The sequence below is a fragment of the Barbatula barbatula genome (assembly GCF_947034865.1).
Source record: "Barbatula barbatula genome assembly, chromosome: 15".
NCBI classification, from domain to species: Eukaryota; Metazoa; Chordata; class Actinopteri; order Cypriniformes; family Nemacheilidae; genus Barbatula; species Barbatula barbatula.
This window is the reverse complement of record NC_136778.1, coordinates 21,806,393-21,829,602: the sequence shown is the minus strand read 5'-3', so window position 1 is coordinate 21,829,602 and position 23,210 is coordinate 21,806,393. Positions and strand designations below refer to the sequence as shown.

Below are 23,210 nucleotides of genomic sequence, written 5' to 3'. Positions count from 1 at the left end.
AGGTGTTTCAGACAGTCTCGGCCTCACAGATGGAACGGTGCATGACGGAACATTCTAATGAACTGCATGGAGCTTCTCTCAGATCCCAGCGGCGTAGTCTCCGTTTCCAGCAACTCAATGTGTTGCTTGATAAGGAAATGTCATATTTATATCATCTGCTGTCACTACAGATGAAAACGGCCCTGAGGGACGCAGAAAAGAGTCTGTGCTGATCAATTGAGGGCAATTTGAATGTTTTTTTTTTCTCTGCCCCCTGCCGCTGATACTGTACCTGTAGCTCTAGATCCAAGAGAACTTTGGTAGTTATTGTGCTTTTTATTCCAAAAACAATGCTGTTACCCGTTCTCTTGTATTTGTGTCACCAATATGATGGCAGGTTTGCCAGACTTGCGTAACCAAACTAGCCCAATGGCACCATCCCAAATAGCAAAACTCAAAACATTGTGTAGTCACTGTATTTCTTCTTGAAAATCACTGTATAGTAGGGATGTTACAATATCAAAATCTCAATGTATGATAATACCTCGATATATAGTCCACAATGAGCCCAAAAGACCTATCGTTTCATACTGTCATGTGACCACCAGTGAGTGTGCTATTACAATAACACGATATCGATAATATTGTTCCATCCCACTGTATAGCAGTAATCGTAAACAAAGTAGCCCAATTATGTGGAAAACTCACAGACATGGCAACACTTTCGTGCCGTTGTCCATATATTACAATTTGATTGTCATGTGCCATTGTGTGACACAGTTGTGATGTGATATTCTTGAGATGTTCTTGTATTACAGCCCTCAGGCTCCCTGTAGTATGTCCTTAAGACAAGCAGGATGTCAGTTTACAAGAAAGAAATACGAGATTTTATAGTTCCCATAGAAACAATATCCTTTAAATACTCTCAGTATTAATAGTCTGATGGACTGACAGTGGACTGCAAGAAAAGACGTAAGCGTGCTTCACAGTCATCATTTGTCTTAACGTTGCATTTACACAACCTGTCCTCATTATTTTTGTTGACTTATTTATGTGGAAAATATCTCTGCCAACCTCACAGTTGCGGCAACCTTTAGACCCGGATGTCCTTGATGATGTTATCTAATTACAACCTTAACGTCCCATAAAGAAAATTATATTTGGAATTATATTTTGTAGACATTTTTATACATATTTGAGCCACTATTTAACATTTAGGTTGATAGCACTGTTTCCATGGTGATATACCGTATTGACACGTTGAACGGAAAATTGATGCGGGCAGTTGAATATGGTGTGTTTATAATTTTTTATCTCCTCATATAATGGACTGCTCTGGGCCTGCTCAAAATTCTTTGTAAAGACTCAATGCCGCCCGCATAAGAGACGGGCTAAATGATGCCCGCTTCGACTCACCTCAGCTCTGAATGCTAAACACGGTCATGTCCGTGTTTTAAACAGATGCCGTTTCTGTGCCATCTCTGTGGTTGGCTTTAAGATCCCCCTTAAATCTATAGCTCTTGGCATTCCATTATTCATTTCCTCATTCCTCAAAAACAGGTTTTTTATTGGTATTTTCTGTCAAATCATCGCTTGAAAATGCATTATTTTTGAGCAATGGACTAGAAAGACCTCTGTTAATGTTGATTGCTGCCAGATATCATGAGTCATTCTTCATTTACTTGAGGTTAATGCAACCTTAAAAACAGTCGCTTATTATGTGAGCTTGAGAATTCCAACACGCCATTATCGCCAGATTTAGAGTAAACTGTTTTATAACTAATCATATGCACAGTTTTTCTGTACATGATTATCAAATATCCTAAAATGTCTTCTTTCTCTTTTTTGCTTAGAGGCTTTTGCATTGTTTAGGAGATTTCCTGGTGAAAAAAATAATATGCTAAGTATTAAATTTGAGTATACTTCAGCATACTTGCAGTTGGACTAATGGTCAGTATACTTAAAGTGTGCTATTGATTCATTTACTTAAAGAGCGCTATTTTGGAACAACACATTTTTTACTAAGAATAATTTTGTTGTAATTCAATTGTAGTAAGTGTATCAATGTACTTTTGTGTGCTAAAGTGGAACAACTTCAAGTACCTCAAGTAAGTGTACTAAGTATACTTTTTAAAAGCTAATAGATGGATTAGACTACTGAAATTATGTCAGCTGGATGCACTCTAAATAATGTTTATTGTCTGAAATAAAAATAGTTCATAAATAATAAATAATAGTTTTCTAATAAAACTGTGATGCTGTGTACTCTGTCTCCTGAAGTCCAGGTGTAGACACGGTGTGAGGCTGAGATGGTTCTCCTGGCACCAGGGCGTCAGGGTATCCACCTCCTGCCTGTAGACAGTCTTGATAAATCAATAACATTTTTCTTGATGTCAAGACAATTCCGTTTTCAGATGTCTTTCCCAAAATCAACTTTAGTCTGGAAGGTTTTGGTCCAGCCTGATGGCAGTCAAATAGCAAGTTATATAACGTCACTGCAACACAATTTACAAAAGACAATTGTCTACTGATATAACACATATCTGATATACTGTAAAAGATATATCAGATATTACTTACAGTATGTTCAAGAATATTAAATGACCTTAGCCATGTTTCCATTGAGGATGCAAAGTGGCTGAAGATCGCGGCACTGGCGAACTCGTGTGTCATGAAGCCAGACCATATGTCAGAAGTATTTATTTTTCAAGTTTGCGATATTAAGTTTTAGTAAAGCACACATTTATCATCTATTTAATGTCTGCATTTACGTTTTCATGACGTACTTTTTGATTGTTTGCTCATTTGTGATATCATTTGTCTCTGAGAAAATTCTCGTCAGATGTCATTTAGACATCTAGAAGATGTCTGTAAGATGTTTATAGTTTAGATAATGTGTTAAACTGCATTTTCCAAGTCGTTTATTAGATGTTTTTACACAGCAGATGTTTTCCAGATCTCCAGATCTTTAGCAGACATACTATTTGGGATATGTTTGCTCAACTTTGTCTTCACTGTGAATTAGAGACTCTGAACATCCATCCCCCTATATCTTTTAATACAAAATTGCTCTTTAAGCAGCGGGCCTCCCAAATAAAGATGTAATTAAACCAAAAACTAAATTTAAGATACATTTTCAAATTTTATAAAATGCTGCGAAAACTGTGCCCCTCATGGATCCATCTTGGGGCCCCCCAGCTTTCTGAAAAAGTGCACCATTTCATGACTTATTGTACATCAAATAATTTATTTAGGCTGAAATTCAAAGTCTGAATTAAGAAATGATTAATTATTTCGTTTTCCTTCGCTTCCAAAACTTTTAAGGAAAAAGAAAGTTTGAAAAAACTTGCCGCAAGGACAAATCCAACAAAATGCTCCTCTTATTTGACAAGCTTACGGTAGATTTGTGTGATTTTTCATCCTGCCCTTCTGCCCTTTTCTCTACTCGCTCTGCTCTGAAGTGAAGAGCTCTGTATTGATGTGTCATGTGTTTTGGTTGCTGATTGATACAGCCATCAGAGCGCCACCGTTCTGTGTGTATCAGATCAACAGTGGGCGTGAGTGGGAGATTAGATCAAAGGTGAGCTTCAGCCAAGGCACCCGGCTCAACACTCTTCTCTGGTGTTTGTCTTCTTTTGCTTTTTCTAACATTTTACTGGCACCAAAACTTAACTCTGTCTCTGAAAAACACGTGAGAGAGCTCTAGCTGTCTTTTTTCTTATGCGGTAGATTGTCATTTTGGTTGGTAGGAGTGTACAGTATAAAACCCTGTTTTCCCAAAAAATGTTTGTACTTGATTATCTGTTTGCCTTTAGAAGGGATTTCAATTTGCGGAAAATTTTACATTTAGGAAACACAGTTACCCCCTTAAAGAAAGACAAATCCCCAAACCACAGTTTTTAATGTGACTCGCGTGCCGGTACGAGATGCCCATTATTCTCGTCTCCTGTGATGTTTTGTTTCATTGGAATTTTGGCGTAAGATCTGAAAATGCTGTTTTATGGAACAGGCATAATGAAGGTAGAAGAGTACCTTTGCTTTAAAAAACACCATGACATGCTTTTTTGTGCTTGCATGACATGTTTTGCAGTTATCCAGCACCTTTTGAATTTTGTATAAACAGCATTTTCTTGTAATTTAACATTTTCTCAATTGCAGCTCACACAACCGAGCTACATCTAAGAAAGATTAAGGGTGTTTTCTCACTGGTATACTAGACTTTGAGAAAAAGTCCTGCTTTGATAGTGTACACAATGAAAAGAAAATTAACAGGATTGAAGCAAAGAGATTTTACCATTGCTTAACAGTGGATTATGAGTTTGTTGGCATAGGGCAACAGCCTGAACGCAGTTTTGCTATTTGAAATTTCGAGTTAGACAAACCATGTATATAACATATAAAATGTAATTATATGTGCAAGATTTACTAAAAAGGGTAAAATAGCAGGCAGGGGCGCTTACAAAAAGCGCAAAATTTCTGCGGGGGATTTACTAACAAGACGAACATTATAAACCACAGCTGCAATATCTAATCTCCATAATGACCAACACAATCTACCAACAGAAGTGTAAATCAGCGCAGGTTTTAAGAGATGCTTTCATACCAGTACAATGACGAATGCAAACATAGCCTAAGTAAATCATGTTGCATGAAAAGATTCATATCATGTTGATTTAAAAATGTTCTTATATAGAAACAGAATAGCTGTTTCCGCTCCTAGAGATCTGTATAGATCAACAAACTGCGCTAGTGTCTCTAGTTAAAACTCACATCAAAACTGCCTATTGTTATTTTTGTGCTAAATGTCCATGAATGCATCATTATGTGTTTGTGTCAAGTGTGATGCTACGTTTGTCTTTCTTTGGCTCATTTAGTTGCTACGGCAACCACATGTTCCTTATCATTTTCTGTAGCAATGCGATGCAAGAATAGATTAAGTAGAATGAAGAAATGTTGCATATTTTAGCCTCCTTGGGTTAGTTTTTGGTGGACTGTCTTGGGCGGAGTTGGAGACTTAAAAGTCCCAGTTTTCCATCAAGGTCCATTAAGATTGTAAAGTCATTAATTTGGCTTTTTTACAAAGTATTTAAACTACATTTGATTCATTTGTGTGTACCCAGGAATTGAACGGGTACTAGAGATGCGCGGATGAGCTAAAATGTCACCCGCATCCGCTGCTTCAAATCAATTATCCACCCGCCATCCGCCCGCACGTATAATTTTCTATGATATAGATATCCGCACCCGACCCGCAACCGATCGTCACTTTAATTCATCTAATTATTTTCTTTAAGCATGATGTTATCAGATTCAGTGACGTTAGAACTAGTCTGTCAATATCCGATATTAAAATGAATCGTAAAATGCTTTTAAATGAACATTTATTTGTATAACAAAAAGTTTGGCTTCGGCCACACAAACACAGCTCAAATAATTTGAAATATTATACTGGAACATTCCTAAAACAGATATTCAAAGTAACAATAAAGAACTTTTTTCTTTCCAGAAAACAGAACAAAGTCCGATAGCAGTGCCAATTCAGCATTAGCTACTTGGCCTTTTCTTTTGCATTGTGCAAACACAGAATAGCATCTACTGTGCCTGGATTCAGACGATTCCGCCTCGCCTCTAAAACCCGCGCTAAATGAGCGTTCGCTTGCACAGCTTGTTGCAGGAATGCACAATATTCTCCTAGCAAGGCGCTGCAGTCGTGGAAATAAGCGATCTTGTTTGTCCCAGAATAACACTTTTTCCTCTGAGGACTCATCTAACTGAAAGTTTCTCCCGGATCTGTTTCGCCTCCATTTCTGCATTAAGAAAAGGACCCCCCTCCACTGTCTACACCCGCGTATTTCTTTTACATGAGTGCAAAATTGCCGGTTGCCTGGTTGAAACTGCTATTAAAACACATTCGTATTTTAAAGAAATGTTGTTATAAATAATTGTATTATTAACGAATGATCTCATCAACCCGCGACCCACCCGCAATTAATCAGAATATATTTTTTATTACCCGACCCACCCGACCCGCGGATCATCCGCAGCGCCCGCGGATTTAACCGCCATCCGCGCATCACTAACGGGTACACACATGACCTTAGTGTTGCTAGCGTTGAGTGCTACCGGACGAGCAACATGAGCACCAAGTCTTTTGGGACACTTTGGGTTATTGATCCTTGAGTCACTAATGTTGGTGTGGAATTCAGGTACAATATGTAGACTTTTTGAGCAAAAATAATAAAGAAAATCATGTGCACTCCGTGAACAGGGTCTGGATGTGCATCACAGTCATCCAAACTCAAAAATCTGGTTATCATAGTCAGAGTTCTTAGCGATGGTTACCATGACAACCCTGTGTTATATCGCATTCTCTTTGATATTCTGCTGCAATGGATTATGGTCCCTGGGTATTATGTAAGAGGAGATTTTGTTGTAAAGGTGTTTCCTTCTATGATTTTGGCACATCAATATCTTTGCTTTAACTTATCTTTTATTCACATTAGCAGTTCTCCCAGAATATGAGAACGAAAGGTTGAACGATGCTACCGATTAGCAAATCAGCTGTTAGTTATTAAACGAATGCATTTCAGTTCTTCTGCGTTGAATGTACATTGGAGGTGAAACATAACTAAGATTGAAACTGGAATGGTGTGGTGGCTGGTTCAAGCACCAGTCCATGCGGTTTGTAAAATATCCTCATTGATCCCTTAAGCAAGTCACTTCTGGTTGTTTCTGTAACATGGGTTCCTTTAGTCACTGTGGATATAAGCAATCGTTGAATAATTAGTTGATAACAGAACGTCAAATGCTGCCTCGATTTAGAGAGTGTAAACATCCATTTTAAATTCCACACAATTTTATGCACACATCATATTTCATCCCAAAAAGTTTTCCCAATGTTACATCAGCAACACACAAAACAATTTTCCCACTGTGATCACATAAATCTTTGGAAAAAAATGTAAAAAGGATTTATCTCTGTCACCATCAGTTTAACTGGCAGTAGAAGACTTTAAATATAGCTTTGAGCAAAGAAGGAAGTAAACAGATCCCTTTTGGTCACATCAGTTGACTTAATCTAGCCTGTTTTTAGCTTTGATATTTAAAGTGGCGGTGCATTAGTTAGCATGCTGACAGATTGCTGTAATAGTAATTGTCAGATAGTTTGCATGGCTTTAAAGGAATCTTCTGTAAGGCACTACTGCTGCAGGCGTACAATATTATACCATATATATGGTGACAGATGTCTTTGGACTTCACTTATGGCTTCACTTCTGAATATAAAAATCCTGGAGATAAAGCAGAAATCTAAAACTTTTTGTGTCCTTTTCCAGACCAGCAGTATTCCCCCTGGTCGCCATCCCGAGATTTCAATGAGGATTGCAGGCTCGCTCCACCCAGGAACATGAAGGGCTTATCAGGTGGTCGTGTGCCATACCAAATTCCTACGCTGCCCCCGTGCGGGCTGGCAGATTGCGAGCATCTCCATGACCTGCACGGCATGCACGTGTCCGACCTGCGTCACTCCTACCTGCTCAGCCCCACGGAGACCTGCGCCATGGACTTCCATCACCGCCTTTCCCCCCGCAGCTCCATCCACTCCGACTGCATGATCATGTCACCTGTGGCGCTAACCTCCACCGCTCCCTCCGACCACATCTCCAGCAGCACCTTTCCCAGAATGCACTACAGCTCGCAGTATTATGACCCGGCTGCGCGGGAAGACTGTGCTACCATCACCACTTCAGCCACGTCCACCTCTCGCCACGGCAGCAGCAAAAGCAACCGCATACCCGCCAACCTGCTGGACCAATTCGAAAAGCAGCTTCCACTTCAACGCGATGGCTTTCACACGCTGCAGTACCAACGTGCTTCGGCCAACGCCGGCAGTGAGCAGCGCAGCGAGAGTCCCGGTCGCATCCGCCACCTGGTACACTCCGTTCAGAAACTCTTCACCAAGTCCCACTCGCTGGAAGGATCGTCCAAGATGAACGGCACCAAGGGTGACGGCGGGAGCGGTGGAAGTCATCACCATCACCACGGCAACCACCACTCATCCAAGCACGGTAGCAAGCGCAGCAAAAGCAAAGAGCGCAGGCACCGGTCAGGTACAGGGGGCTGGTGGAGCTCCGATGACAACCTGGACAGTGACAGCACCTACCGCACAGCCAGCGCCTTGAGCCGCCACCACCACGAGCATGTCGCGCTCGGCTTCCCCGCATCCATGCACAGTCACTTTGGAGACCACTCTCTCAAAACCTCCAAAAGCAACAACGACGTCAAGTGCTCGGCCTGCGAGAGCTTGTCCATGGCACCTGAGGGAAAGTTCATGAAGAGAAGTTCCTGGTCCACGCTCACCGTCAGTCAGGCCAAAGAGGCCTATCGAAAGTCCTCCCTTAACCTGGAGAAGCCCATGATGCATCAGGACCATAAACCTTCATTCCGGTCTTCACACTACCTACAGGTAAATCATGCTCTTCTTAAACACGTCCACATGCAGAGTTGAGAAGAAGGTATAGCTAGTGGGATTAGTAGGATTTTGGAACAATGAAATTTCAATGTGGGTGGGGCTACCTAAAGCAATGTCAAGAAAGTTTAGCAAGCACGTTTTTTTGAAAAAAAGTCCTGTTTTTTGTTGAGGCAAAATCTCACAGCTTAGAAAACGTCAAGCTTGTTGCTCTATCATGTTGTGTCACATGGTGTTAAGTCTTTGATATGTTGAATACAAAAGATATTTGGAAGAATGTTGGCAACTGACAATTATGAGGCACCATTCACTACCATAACATAATAATATAACACCAATTGTTTTTTGTTCAGTCCAATAAAAACATCTGTTTTTGGCGGTGATTCTGATGCTGATTCTAAATAGCCATCGATCACTAACCTTTAGATGCAGATTGTGAACGGTTACTTCATAAATCTTATTGGGAATCATTATGGTATGTATGATATGATTTTGATGCTGATCAAAAATTCTGAATTCAGTTTTTGGCAGAGCAAGTGACTCATACACTCACTAATTAACCATTCAGAAAAGAAATGATGAACTAAAACCAAGTCAGCTGTGTGTCAGATACTCTTTCACATATCGTAGATGTGTCTTGCAAATATATGATTGGGGTGACAAATGAACTGGTCAGTGAAATGAGTCTTCCCCAACGGGGTCAATTGGTGGTCTGTAAAATTAAGACTAAAGTCTCAAATGTCTCAAATGTAATAATGATAACAGGCATCAAACCATTAATTTCAACCATTAATTTCACTATGCAGATCTTTGACATGGCCTTACTCTGTCAATAGTATCGATTTTATCCAAAGCAACTTACATTGCATTGTACTATACATTTGTTTCTGACTGTGTACAATCCTGGAATCGAACCAATGACCATGGCAAGATATTTGGCGAAACAGCGACTTGATCATCTGATTTACTTGGTACCAGAACTCAATGAAGAGAAGCTCTTATGTTTGCAACTGGACTTGGGAATATTTGCAGAACACGTCTTGACTTTCTTCTCTGCTTGACCCCTTGAGACATTCCTCTCTCCCAGCAAATAGAGCAAATGTAAAGGAAAAATTCTTGGTGAAAGAACATTAGTCTGTCTGACTTCGCAATGATACCATGCAATCAGTGGAAACGTTTAAAAATGTTTTGCATTCACCTCATGGTTTTATCTCATTTGATTCCTCTAAACCCCTTAACGGATATTTTTACCAACGCTCCTGTACCGTCAGTGCCTGATGAATGCATTAGTGTGTTGTCTGTAGTGCCTCCTTGTGGTAACGTAGAGTAATGCAGCCCCCTGCTGACACGTCTGGAAGAGGTATTCTGAAAGATGTGCATTGTCTTGCACTTACTGGTCTGGTCTGCATTAAGGCCAGACCTGAACCCAGTTGAACACCTTTGAGCCAAACACGCATCACCCAAACCCATTAAAGACTTTTAATTGCCAGTATTAATACTTTTTTCCATATAGGGTGTATGATAAATACAGTTTTTACATATCCAAAGCAATATGTTCATAAAATGTTTTTTTATTAATCTGAGGTGGAACAATTGGAACCTTGATGACTGTTACGTTAGATATTGATAACCTACTGCGAGGAGCTTTCAGGAGGAGATGAAGTGGTGCTCTTCTTATAACACCGTCCAGATGTTGTCTTTGATTTTATAACAGTTATGTGGTTTATTCCGGGTAAGGCACAAAGAACATTATCCCGCCACTGAACAATTCGGCTCTGGAGATCTTGGCCCAGACTCCGGACTATGTTTGAGCCTCTTGTAGAACATCTGCTGCTTTGAACTGCTCTGGATACTGTGCGTGCGACAGAGCATTAGGATTGTAGGAAAATTGACACTGCACCGCTATATCGATAATTCATCTGTATTTTCTGCAACAGATAAACAGACTCACAAGACAAAGGAGCTGGCAATAGATTCATTATTATAGGTAATCATTTGTGAATAATCAAATCACTTTAGAGAACGTCAAGACCAGTGTGTCAAGATCATGACAGGACCGAGAACCATGCAGAGCAAGACCATGCATAACCCTGACCCTAAAAAAGTTATAATAAAACAGTTATAACAAAAAGTCGTTGAAGTCATTGAATCTTATGTGTCGGCTTCTTTGAGCAAACAAATACAAAAAGTAATCTGTTTAATCGCGATTAATCGCATCCAAAATAAAAATGGCCGTGTTGGTCTAAAAAATGGGTGTGTTCAGGCCCATTGTTAGCACGTTGCTATTTTGAGGAACTCAAACCTGGTCTAAAGTCTAAACTCTACGGCGCAATATTTCTTTAGTTATTTAAAGAGGAAAATGAGCCTATAGGCGGGTGCACAGTGCTCGTACATTCTGCTTATTACACACAGAGGGACGAGCAGAAGTCCCACAATAATGCCAAATATTTATAAAAATGAATTACAATGTAAAAGATTATTATTGTTACTGGCTCGTACAGGGAATGAAAGATGACACTCTGATTGGTTTATTGCACGCTACGCCCATAAAACACCCATTACTCATAAAGATAATCAGGAAAACCCGTTTAGATCATGCGCCCGGGCGGGCCGACCGTTTTACCGCCGTTAAACTAGCAAAAGTGGATTCGGACACGCCCTGAGTGCACCTGCGCCATGCGCTTTAAACCATGTGCTTAGATCGTGAAAATAGGACCCAATATGTCTGTGTACTGTACTGTTTATATTCATTTGTATTTATAAACACATACACATGTAGATATGTATACATTTGTATTTATATACAATTTCAATTATATATAAACATTTATTGATTTATATATCTCTTAACTATATACATGTATGTGTCTGTGTTTATAAATACAAAATAAATATGCACAATACACAGACATATTAAATGTAAACACAAACTTTTATTCAGGATGGGATTTAAGTTGATATTTATATAGTTAAAATATTACTTATTGAACAATATTTGATAATATTGCTTAATTATAACAGATGATATAATCTAAAAACATACAAGTATTATTTTTCAATCATACCATAACATTTTGAATTCACTTATTAATTAATATCGATTTGAACTCCTAAAGCAGGAACTTTTACTTCCAATAGAATTAAAGATGTTAACAAATGAATCAGACAATGCACCTGCAATTTAATGATATCTCTGCAGTGATGGTCAGTTTTGAAATACAGCATAATCCTGATAGTAAAGAACAAGACAGGACCAACAACTTTAAAGATCGCTCTGAAGTTCTGCAACTTGCTGATAAGAAGCGCTTGGCACAATTTGTTCACATCATCATTTACAGTTAACAGTTAATTCAGCCAGTCGCCTCTACAGGCTTGCGTTAGGATTTCGAGGAACACTTTATCTTGGGTTACTGTACACTTTCTCTGAAATGCGTGCTTGTACAACAACATCCATCACTGAAGTCTTTATTTACTTGTACGTTTGCATAACCTTGTTGTATTTGAAGAGACTCAGGAAATGCAAATACTTTAGTTTTCATTTCACTCTATTAGTAGTAAACTGTTTGCAAACTGACGTGTTTTTTGGATCATTGTGTCCAATGCCCTGTTCCTAGACAATTTAGTAAATTATAAGTGAGCAAACATCTTTAATACTTTCTGAATAGAATAATAATAGTTTTCCTCTTTTATGGCCCCGGTTGCCTCGGGTATAAACAAGCTCTAGTTCTCATCTCTCATTTTAGTTGCATTGTTTCACATGCTGATAATATTTATTCATGTGTGGTTGCTATGAATGCATCCTACACATGATTTCCATAGCTATCCCTTGAAAACGAAACTGGAGGTGTTAATAAATTCAGTGTTCAGATGTAAGATAGATTTTTGAGGTTAAGAGGTCTTTTGGATGCGTGACCCAGTGTTCCCACTGCAGTTTTACTGGCAATAAGCTTGTTCATGGACAGATATTTTTATCTGCATTCTGCTTTAAATGATGATATTATGCATTATAAAACCGTTAGAGGTGAGGATAGAGTAGAAAATAGATTTGGTTTATTTCCGCTGGTATACTTCTTGTTGAGATGTGTTGCTCATGCAGGTGTCATGTGTTTGAATTTTGCTTGCAACATTTTCTGTTCTCGTTCTTTGTGCCTCAACGTTGCTTTCTTTCTCTCTGTTTTCTAAATGTGTAAGATTTAATTAAAACATTTTTGTAGTTAAAGTGATAGTTTATAAGAAAATCTGCCATCACTTATTCACCTTCATGGTGTTCAAAACCTATGACTTTCTCGGGGGCCAATGCTGTTTGGTTACCAACATTCTTCATTTGTGATCTGCAAAAGATAGAAAGTCATACAGGTTTGGAATGACATGAGGATGAATTTTTATTATTGGTTAAACTATTCCTTTAAATTGATAAATAGACACAAGCATTTCTCAGCATTTATATAATGTGTTATTCTTTTGAAACCAACTGAATGCAACTCAGATGTGGTATAATTCTCGTTCTTCGTGTGAGAGCACGCCATGATGCAGTGCGTTTGTACATCTGCAGGTGCCTCAGGATGAGTGGGGGGGTTATCCGGGGATCGAGAAGGAAGAGGAGATTCCATGTCGCCGGATGCGTAGCAGTAGTTACGTCAAAGCCATGGGAGATGATGATAGCGGTGAGTCTGACACCAGCCCCAAAACGTCTCCTCAGAAGACCGTCCGGTCTGATGCCCTTGTCCTCAAATCAGCCATACAGAGGCCACATGTAGACACCCAAAGGTGAGTCTCTTCCGCTTATTATTCGTCAAAGCTGTTCTTCGTCCTCCTGCCTTGTTCAGCTGAAGTTCGTTTTGCTGCGAAAGAAGCTTGAATAGTTTCCAAAGTGCTTTTTGAGAGGCTCAAAAGAATCGGTGCGGATGATGTGCTTGAAGGCTTCTTTCAGAAAGCCAGTTGATAATGTATGTGGTGTTTTGCAATGTTTATTAGTAAACTGTGGTTTTGGATTGGTTTGGAATGCTGCATGTGAAATGAATTTGGTTGGTTGTTGATGAAGCGAGGAGGTTGTTTGCCTGTCGGATCAAATGCTGTGCTTTATCATACTCAAATAGATTCTATATTGTACCTGTGTGTTCTGCTCTGAATAGAATATTGACACTCACGGCATCTCAAACGGGGAAGTTGACATTTGCCGAGATCATAATGTATCACCATTGTTTTCTACCTGAAAGACACTTAACCCTGTATTGCTCTATGGAGACTGTTCTTAAAATACGTGTGCTGTACGTTGGCAAAGACTAAACAAGAAGTAAGAAGAACACTTAATAAAGTCAGACAGCTCAGACAGTGCTCAAGAGTCACAGCCATGACGTGACATTATTTAATAAAAGTGATGGCCCTGGTATTAAGAAAATTGTAAGAATATTGAATTTTGATCCTGGGGAATCTCCGATGTTACAGAGAACGGTAACAATGTTTCTGTTGAGGACCAAAGGGAAATAATAAAATCAATATATATTGAAATAGTTCAAATGCACCCATAGTTTCTCTGGTTTATTCTATTTTATAATCCATTTTCTTAAAAGTAGGACATTTCCCGGAAATGATTTTCGTTGACAAGCCTGAAATCATGGTAGCCTTGTATTTTGTCAACTAATAACTTTTTGTAAGGAAATTCACAATATCCTGGCAGATTTTCTCTTCTCTTTGGGAAGTAGTTTGGATGTTAATTCATTCAGTCAGGCAGGATGTCAAAAGATTATTAATCGATCATTCAAGTATTCATTCAGCAAAAATTAGTATGTAATATCTGTTAATCTTGAACGCCATTTTATTTCAAAATTAAATATGAATATACTGTCTTTAAGTATTATTGAGTTACCATTCGAAATCAGTATGGAACGAAGAAATAATATTTTCTCTTTTCAACATTATTTGTTGATTATTAGAACGAACCGACTGTGTGCATTTAAAGTGTTAACCAATATCAGTCAATAACACAAGCGCAGTAACTTCCAGCAATGGTGCGGACCTCCCAAAGACATGCCACTGCCATGAGTTGCCGTTATAATATTGTTTGCAGATCAAACTGACCATCACTGGTTTCAATGAAGTTTTCCAAAACTCTTTAGTCCACTGTGAAAATAGTAAATACTTACCATTGCAAATGATCAAAAAATTGGATGCATTTTTACACAAAAATTCAATCATACTTAAAAAATATGAAATAAAATGACAAATAATTATGTAGTTACCATTTTAAACATTCTCTAATTGTGTGTCTAATATTTTAATTTTTACAACCAGCAATTAAAACTTTAAAATAACTTTTTATGTTTGTTCTTTTGGAAAAAGACCTTACATTAAGCTCTTCATTTGTATTTTAGGCTCATTTTGAGCACATATGTCCTTTTTGCGCATGTAATAGTTGTCAGTGTAATTGCTATTGCTCAGATAATTATTTTTGTTTATATCGCTGTGTACTTTCACCAACACGTGTGTGGAAATCACTAGATCAGTGGTGGGAATTCTGCGATGTGACGATGGAACTTAATGGTAAAGTTTACAATTTTGTGCAAAACGATCCAGCTTCCTGGCCTGACCTGTCTCTAGTCTTTTGATATATTGATATAGGTCCGGTCACTTTACTTTACGCACTCGGTTCAACAGTAGAGAAAAGTAATGGCACCAAGGTAGCGCTGTTTTCGACGTGCCTCTTTCCTTCAATTGAACACAAATATGGAGGAAAACTCTGTGTCCGAATATGTTTAAGTTAAGTTTATGATAAGATAAGTTTATGATCGATCTTGTTCATGTTTGAAACCCCAATCAAAATTGTACTATTATTATACCTCTAGTAACCATATTTGTGCGTTCTCCTATCCTGTAGACCTGATTGCCTTATTGGCTTAATTGATTGTAGAAGGCCTGATTAGGTTAATTGAATATTCCATTGTCTGACTGTGGGTGGGAGTTTATTTATAATTTGATGTCATTCTCATTCTTTGTGATACTTTGCCCTGAGGAAGACCAGTTGTTGGTCGAAACATGTTGGCTCTTATACAAATATAATTTTTTTAAATGACTTAAGCCACACTTAATAAAAGCTTTTTAACTTTCTCCTTCTCCTTCTCATATTTGACTGAGTGCCTGGGTACCGATTTTTAGTTTTTCCGGTTTCGTTTCCCCTACCACAAGAGCACCTATCACAGACTTTTCAACTTCACCTGAGCGCCTGGTTGAACCTCTTCATAACCATATTTGTTGTTGTTTTATTTGTAAAAGACTAGCCTATGTAACCATGATCATTGTCTAAATATAATAAGGTAGTTTAACCATCATTGTTTATACAATCATCATAAGCACGCTAAGGTTGTGGGTTCAATCTCAGGGGATTGCACATACTTAGAAACAAATGTGTAGTATAATGCAATGTAAGTTATCCTTTGGATAAGTACGTCTGCCAAATGCATAAATGTAAATGCTGTTGTCTGTGGTAATTCAAATATAGTAGTGATCAGTCATGTCTACTAAGCCATGGAGAGTCTTTGAGCATGTGCTGTTGGAGAATTAATAGACGCTGAAGGGTTTGCTGTTCATCTTTGAGATGTTTTGACCAATGTTTCCAACGCTTCATTCAGTTTCAGTTTTGTCTGTGCTTGACTGTTGTTTCCTGATGATGTAGTGTTGCTGTCCATGGTTCTGAACTGTGTGCCTTTACTAATAAAGGTTACTATGGGCTAGGCACCCACACCATCTAAATGCCATGAAATAAGTATCTTTAATTGCCACTGGTCGATTGAAAAGAGATAATATACAAACTGTGAATTTTTCTTCCTTTTTTATGTTTCAAGGCCATGTATAATGTGTCGTGATTCAAACTAAGTCTTGGACTTAGCTAACATGAACTAACAACGAAGAGTATATTTTACAGCGTTTATTAATCTTTATTACTTTATTAGCGAATACGGTACCAATACAACTTTTGTATTAATGTACTGAAATGAATAAATGCTGTGTAAGTATTGTATGTTGTTAGTTTATGTTAACGTTATTGTAAAGTTTTACCCTAATTCACATGCGGGTTGGACAGATCCACTGTTTGATTTATCAATAACAAACTTACTCAACAATAGGTTTTTAGGTTCATGACAGTATAGATATAGTTACTTTATAAATGGTTTATTCGACCATTCTTTGCATTTGACGGTTATTCAAGAGTAAGCGTATTAATCTAAATCTGAGTAGGTTGCACTGTGGCTACATTAGTCTTTGGTTGTTCCCTTCATTTAGCTCGGGATACCACATGCAAACAGCGAGAAATATGCGCCCTCACCCCAGCGTTTCTCTGGACCCCACGACCAACCCTCCTCAGTTTCGCTCCAGAAACCAGAGCTACATGCGAGCAGTCAGCACCTTCAGTCAGGCAAGCTGCTTGAGCCAGGTGAGTCCAACCACACGCAACACTGACACGCATGACGGATTGTTCATTTCTCAGATGATATGCTGGTTTTGTGAGATGCTGTGCTTTCGTTTTATGTGAGAGTAGTCTTTTTAGACTTTGCGATCTGTTATTGATTTATGGATTTCCCTGATATAATAGTTAACTGTATTTGCATGTTGTCCAACTCATTGAAGATGTTCTAATCTTCACGACTTGGTGATTGACCTGCTAAACTGCTAGCTGGTGCATGGCTAACATCGTTGCAAAAGCCGCTTGACCACCTTATGACTTGACTTTTCTGACAGGTTATGATGATATTTCATTTTCAACCATGATGTTTTGCTATGCTTGGTAAACATAGGTAAACTAACGATTTCCTTTCACGTAGATCAAAAAGGAGCTGTTGTGTGGTTTTCGGCAGGTGGCTGTTCATTGCTTTTGGGTTATTGGTGACGTAGCCTTAAATTCAGATGTTTGATAGAGATATTTAGTAAGTTATTTTTAGTAAGCCTGTAGCTACTGTTCAAATTGCATTTCTAGGAAAGGTCACGTTTAGTTTTATCGAAAGTTGTCCGTTTTTACTTGAATGTTGAAGTTCTGCACATCAGGCTTTCTTCATGTCTGCTGCTGTTGACTGTTTGTGTCATTTTCCCCTCAGAACGTTCTTCGAGCACCTGCTTTTCTTCTCGAAATTAACCCTAACACGATTTTCAGTCTGAAATGTTTTCTCTTGTCTATCCTGTTGCTTTTTGACATTATTCTACTGAGACGTTCAAGGTCGGAAAATGCCAGTGGTATTTCCCTCCTGCTAACACTCCTTCATATTTACTGTGCAAAGGAGAAGAATCAAAGTGAGAAAGAGAAGGGAAGAGGAAAAATTAAGGACTGCTATTCCTGTTTTTGTCTCTCAGGTGAGTGAGACTGAGGTCAATGGCCAGTTTGAGTCAGTTTGCGAGTCCGTTTTTAGCGAAGTAGAATCCCAGGCCGTGGAGGCCTTGGACCTGCCCGGCTTTTTCCGCACACGGAGCCACAGTTACCTGCGTGCAATACAGGCCGGGTACTCCCAAGATGATGACTGCTTGCCTTCATTGACATCCTCCACTGTTACGTCAACTCTCAGATCCACAACAGGTAACCGTATGCCTCAAATCCCACCTGTGAGAGAGAGAAGGCTTAGAACACATACCCGTCATACATTCAGCACATGCCGATCCACATACTCTGGCATACCTACATATGTACAGTGGGTTTCCCTATCGCTTGACAGATGACTGAATTAAATGTCGTTTCCGTCGGCTCCTGTCTGTTCTGTGTGTTTGCTTCTTTTGCGTCTGTGCTCCCCAAGCGTCGAAAAACGGTTGCCTGCAGGTCCCTTCGCACGAGTCATGCACCATTTTCCGGGCTTCTGATTGGTTGTGTCTGGCGCTAAGGATATGGACGCAGGGATGAGAGGGACTCGATATTATGTGATATCACGCACCTGAAGACGCGGCACAGCATGCCTTTATCTAGCGGAGCATGTGACGTGTCGTCGGGAGGTGTTTTCATGCAGCGAGGTTGAGCAAGAAGGAGAGATTTAGACTTTTTCATACAATGTATGTCTATCACGAATGGATCATACCTGTTTTACATAAATTCTAAACGCCTTTTCAGGCCTGACTGCACAAAGCAACAAATGTCCTTCGATGTGATATTATGTGTTGCATAAAACATATTGCTATGTAGCGTGAAATTCACATTCCGAAGTGGGAGACGAGAAACCCAAAAAGTGCTTGATTCAAATTCAGCTATAAGCGTGAGGAAATACAATGTTCATCCTTCAATGAAACGAACTCAACCCAACATTACAAGAGAGATTGAGTCTTTATGCCCCCTTTATGCTGACGTGAGCACCGGGATTAAATTTCATCGTGTATATTCATGTGCTTACTGAATAAGCTTTTATGATGCGTTAAACTCCCAGTGTGTTTTATAAAGGTGAAGGTGAATTCTATTATCCTGATTTAGTTCTACCATTAATAGCAACTGATTTTGTTAACCTAAATGAGTTAAGAAACACCTGACAGAGCAGGTTTGGTGGTTTTGTGCAGCACATACACATCAAAGGGTCTGTATCGCGTCTTACAGCGATTGCCGGCCGCCTGCCGATATCCCAACACCCCTGCTGCGTTTGGTGTACACACACATGGACTAAAGCTATGAACCCTATTGAAATCCCAAATCTGATGTCAAATGACACGTTTATGTTCAAACTATAAAAAAAATTGTTTTGTATTTTCAAACTGTTTGTTTGATTTAATGTGGGTTTCTTTGTGTTTGTTATTGAAACTGGAGTTTTGGTTTGATTGGACCTTCATAATGTCAGAAACCCACACTGACTTCACACCGAAGAAAGGAAACTGTTCTCCAATCCCACCGTCTCACTCCGCTGAAGTGCTTTCACCCCACATGGCTCTGACTGCAATCCCTGTCAACTGCTGTAGGACAAAGATATTGTTCCCAAAATGGATTTCATCCACTCTGATTCACTCTGGAAGACTTCTTGTTTCAGCAGTCCCGTACTACTTTGGTTTTACCAAAAGACGCTTAATTAGACCACTTACATTTCACTCAATTCAGACTCTTCCCTCCTGTAAAGACTTAAGAGAAAGTTACCGTTGACCTCGCCATTGCTCTCCAAAAGCATTGCCATATCAGAGTATTGAAAACCCTGTAAATCTAATTTAGATGAATCTAAATTTCGATGCAACTAAAATCATTGTGGAAGGTTTTGGGTGTTCTGTGATTGGGGGAGAGGGAGGGAGGCCGGGCGGGCGGGAAGGCCAACCGTCACAGGAAGGAGTTCCAGGGGAAAAGGGCAGCTGGAGGGACGTCACAGGTATTATAATGTCAACACGCATACATCTATCTATGGATATGTGTGTTTGTGCACTGCCTTCTCATCTGAATCAGGACCAGTCTTTCCAAAGGTTAGATTCGGGAATAAATGTCCAGTTTCCCAAGCAGCAATGCTTTTCCTGGAAAGATTAAAAAGCATATACAACCTCGGTTTTATTAGATTTTTCTGTTTAAGAAGTGTTTGAGATCATTTGAAGAACGTTTCTGGTTCGATACAAGTTCATTCTTATTATACGGAAAATCTTCTTGTCTCCTTTCTAAGTTTGTAAAAACACACACAAAGAAAGAGATTTTCAGCAACGCACAGAAATATTTGGCAGGGTGTTTCTGAAGCCGCATATGTGCCACATAGGTTTTATTACATGAAGGTGTAAACAAAAATTACTTTTAAAAACTGCAGATTATGCCTTTAAGCATAAGATCACTTTACCCTGGTATGCAATGTTTTATTCAATATACTGTAAATACTATTATTTTCCCTGCTGATGTCAGCTTTACTGTATAGTGCATTACTGTAAATGTAATTTTTGATTGATTTTGCAAACAGAAGTATGCGTTAAAATTTAGAATATGTGGGAATCAGCATTATGGAATATATAGGGGGTCCAGGGGGGACAAAAACGTAGTTTAAGTCCCATTGAATTGTAGTGTCAGACAAATTTAAGCGCTGAACCAGAAACACTCTTCAAATGTGAGCTACCAAATAGATCTATTTTTTTGCTATTTTATTTTATTGCGACACTTTCGTGATAGGTTTACCTAGGTGGAAAAATGGTTGGGTCACTCTTACATTTCTCATCATTTTTACTCCAACCTTTGCATCTTTGAGAGATGCAAGTGTCTGCGGTTTGAAGTAAGAGCTGGTGTGGAAAGTTTCAGCTGTGATAGACAGTGGGATTGCAGCCCTCACAAAGACTAATGGATTGTATCTCGCTTTATCCCGCCCCTAATCTCCACATGGTCCAATCAGCTCGATTGATGGGCTCTTAAAATATTCAATAGGGTTCATATCTCCTTGTCTGAATGACTGAGTGACATTCTTTTATTGCCTTTTCATCTGTTCTGTTGCACTAAAACCGCTAGAATCCGGAATCCCTTTGATTTAGCTGCTTATAAAACACACTATTGGCTACAATGCTTGGTGACATAATGTGAAAAAACGATAATAGTTATATACTACAATTTCACGAGTATCGCAGTGAAGAGATGGAAAGGCAGAAGAGACTAGATGTTCTTTGACGTGAGTGAGAAGGCAGTGTAAACACACATCTCAAAGCGAAATGTATGTGAGTAATGCACAGCAGCTACGTTTACATGGACATCTTTTGCTTTTTTCAGAAAGAAATCATTCAGATTGCTCATTTTAAATAAATGGTGTACATAAATGCCAAAGTTATGAGATTCATGTGCACATTTGCAAGCGCTAAATCTGAAGTGGTCTTTTCACAAGCATACCACGCAAACACTCCCCTGCATTACCTGGAGACCATCGTGATGCCATTATTGTGATTATTATCGCTAATGTTTTCTTGCCGATCAGGCTACTAAAGGGTTGACCCCATCCTTCACAATCGGAATGAAATTAAAATCCAATCTGGCCAATTTATTCAGATTGATGTAGCCACATGAGATTTTTCTTTAGACTTGAATAAGAAGTCGATTAAAAAGAGATTATTAAAGTCCATGTAAACACAGCTAGTGCTGCTGAAGACCCTGATAACACAAACATGTAGACTGAGATGTACCCACGTACATGCCTCCTTTGCAAAAAAAGGCTGTTAAACTAAATTTGCTGCCCGACAGTTGTATTAAATGAAAGTCCCAGTGAAATAAAACAGGACAATTCATATATGTTCATGAAATATCGCAGCGTTTATAGTAAATAGCTTATCAATGTGGGCCATTTTCTTTTTAAAATTCATGTGCCCTCATAATCTTCAATTATAATCTTAAAAAAAGAACTTCCACTTTCTAATGACTATCCATCTTAAATGATGTAAATTAGAGGACTAACTCCTCATTACGTTAACTCCTAACATTCAACTGTTAGTCTGCTGCCAGTTTCATTTAAAATGCATGTGGCTATTTTTATACAGTAAACCAAATCAATTTTCAGTAAAAAAATGCAAGCCACGCCCACTATTTTTCTCATTCGAAATTCCTTTTCACTCGGAAATGCGTCAGAATACGGAAGTAAAAACGATCGCAACTTCCGCTAGCGTCCTTTTGTACTTGATTGGTGACATTTAGCAAATTCTACCTGAGAAACCAATGGAGTAATTCATAAAAAATTGTGTCTACAGGGTCTTTACTTACATACCGCTCATATATAGATACATTGTATGAAACGCATTAGCATAACCAAGTGTTGACATTAGAGGTTTCCGACTTCCACAGCTCGAATTTCCATATCTCCATATTTAAATTTGTCTTCCAGAGGGGTATGATGCAATGGAGGGCACCTCATTGCTAAATGAGGATATTGAGGACGATGATGGTGCCAGCTCTTCGGCCTATCAAGAAATCGAACGGTTCGAGCGAGAAAACGCTGCACGTAGTCAACACAGCACCAGTTCCACAGTGACAGCCATCTCCGTTCCTCCTACTTCCTCGCATGGGTACCGAGTCCACTGTCCGCCCCCCTCTCAGCCCCCGCCGGACCCTCCTGTCCCGCAGGCTATTCAGGCTTTCAAAGAATCTGCCAACATGGTGGCTGCCTTCAACATGCAGTGGAAGGAGGAGATCTCTGCCATGCGCTATGAGCTGGCGGAGCTACGCCGGGACGTCTGTGGGGAGCTCAAGACCTTCAACAGCAACTTCTTTAACTTCACTCAGTGCTACAACATGTGGACCATGTGCCGAGAAGCGGCCTCCGGCACCAGTTCCACCCAGTCCAGCGAGAGGGTGTCCGTTGGCGTCCAGACCAGCTCTAATGGTCTGATGAGACAAAACACAGCGGACGCCTCTGTAATGTGTCAGCCAGAACCGGCTGCCTTCAACATTTTTGATCTGATGGAACCACCTCGCATCGAGATTACCGAAGGAACCCCTGAGGGAACCACGGCCACCAACAGCCCGACCAGTCCTGCCAGTCCCGACAGACCCTCCGGCCCACCTCTGTCCAAGCCGCTGAGAAGGTCCAAATTAGAAATGGGCAGGAAAAAAAAGAACTGCATTCGAGCGGATGGCCAGAGAAGCGCCAGTCTTGAACTCTGGTGCAGAAAGTACACTAGTGGACCAATGTCATACTTGTCGCTGTCGTTCTGATCACACTCATCACTGGACCAGACGTTGACCGTATTTTCAGAATGAGCCTCATACACCTAAAGCTACAAGGGAACTATGAGTTTGTCCCTTTCCTCTTGGCAAAGATAACAGCTTGACTCAAATGCTGACATGAGCTGTTGACATAACAGGGATAGTGTAGCCATTCTAGAT

The 23,210-nt window shown here is 39.5% G+C and overlaps 1 protein-coding gene across 1 annotated transcript; it reads left to right on the top strand.

Moving 5' to 3' along the window:
- Nucleotides 1-7,384: 7,384 nt before the first annotated feature.
- dlgap2b (discs, large homolog-associated protein 2b) lies at nucleotides 7,385-23,039 on the top strand (the record flags this gene model as incomplete). Its single annotated transcript, XM_079475296.1, has 5 exons — nucleotides 7,385-8,443; nucleotides 12,999-13,213; nucleotides 16,724-16,874; nucleotides 17,786-18,005; nucleotides 22,210-23,039. The coding sequence occupies 5 exons, from the start codon at nucleotides 7,385-7,387 to the stop codon at nucleotides 23,037-23,039; spliced, it is 2,475 nt and encodes an 824-aa protein (XP_079331422.1).
- Nucleotides 23,040-23,210: the final 171 nt, after the last annotated feature.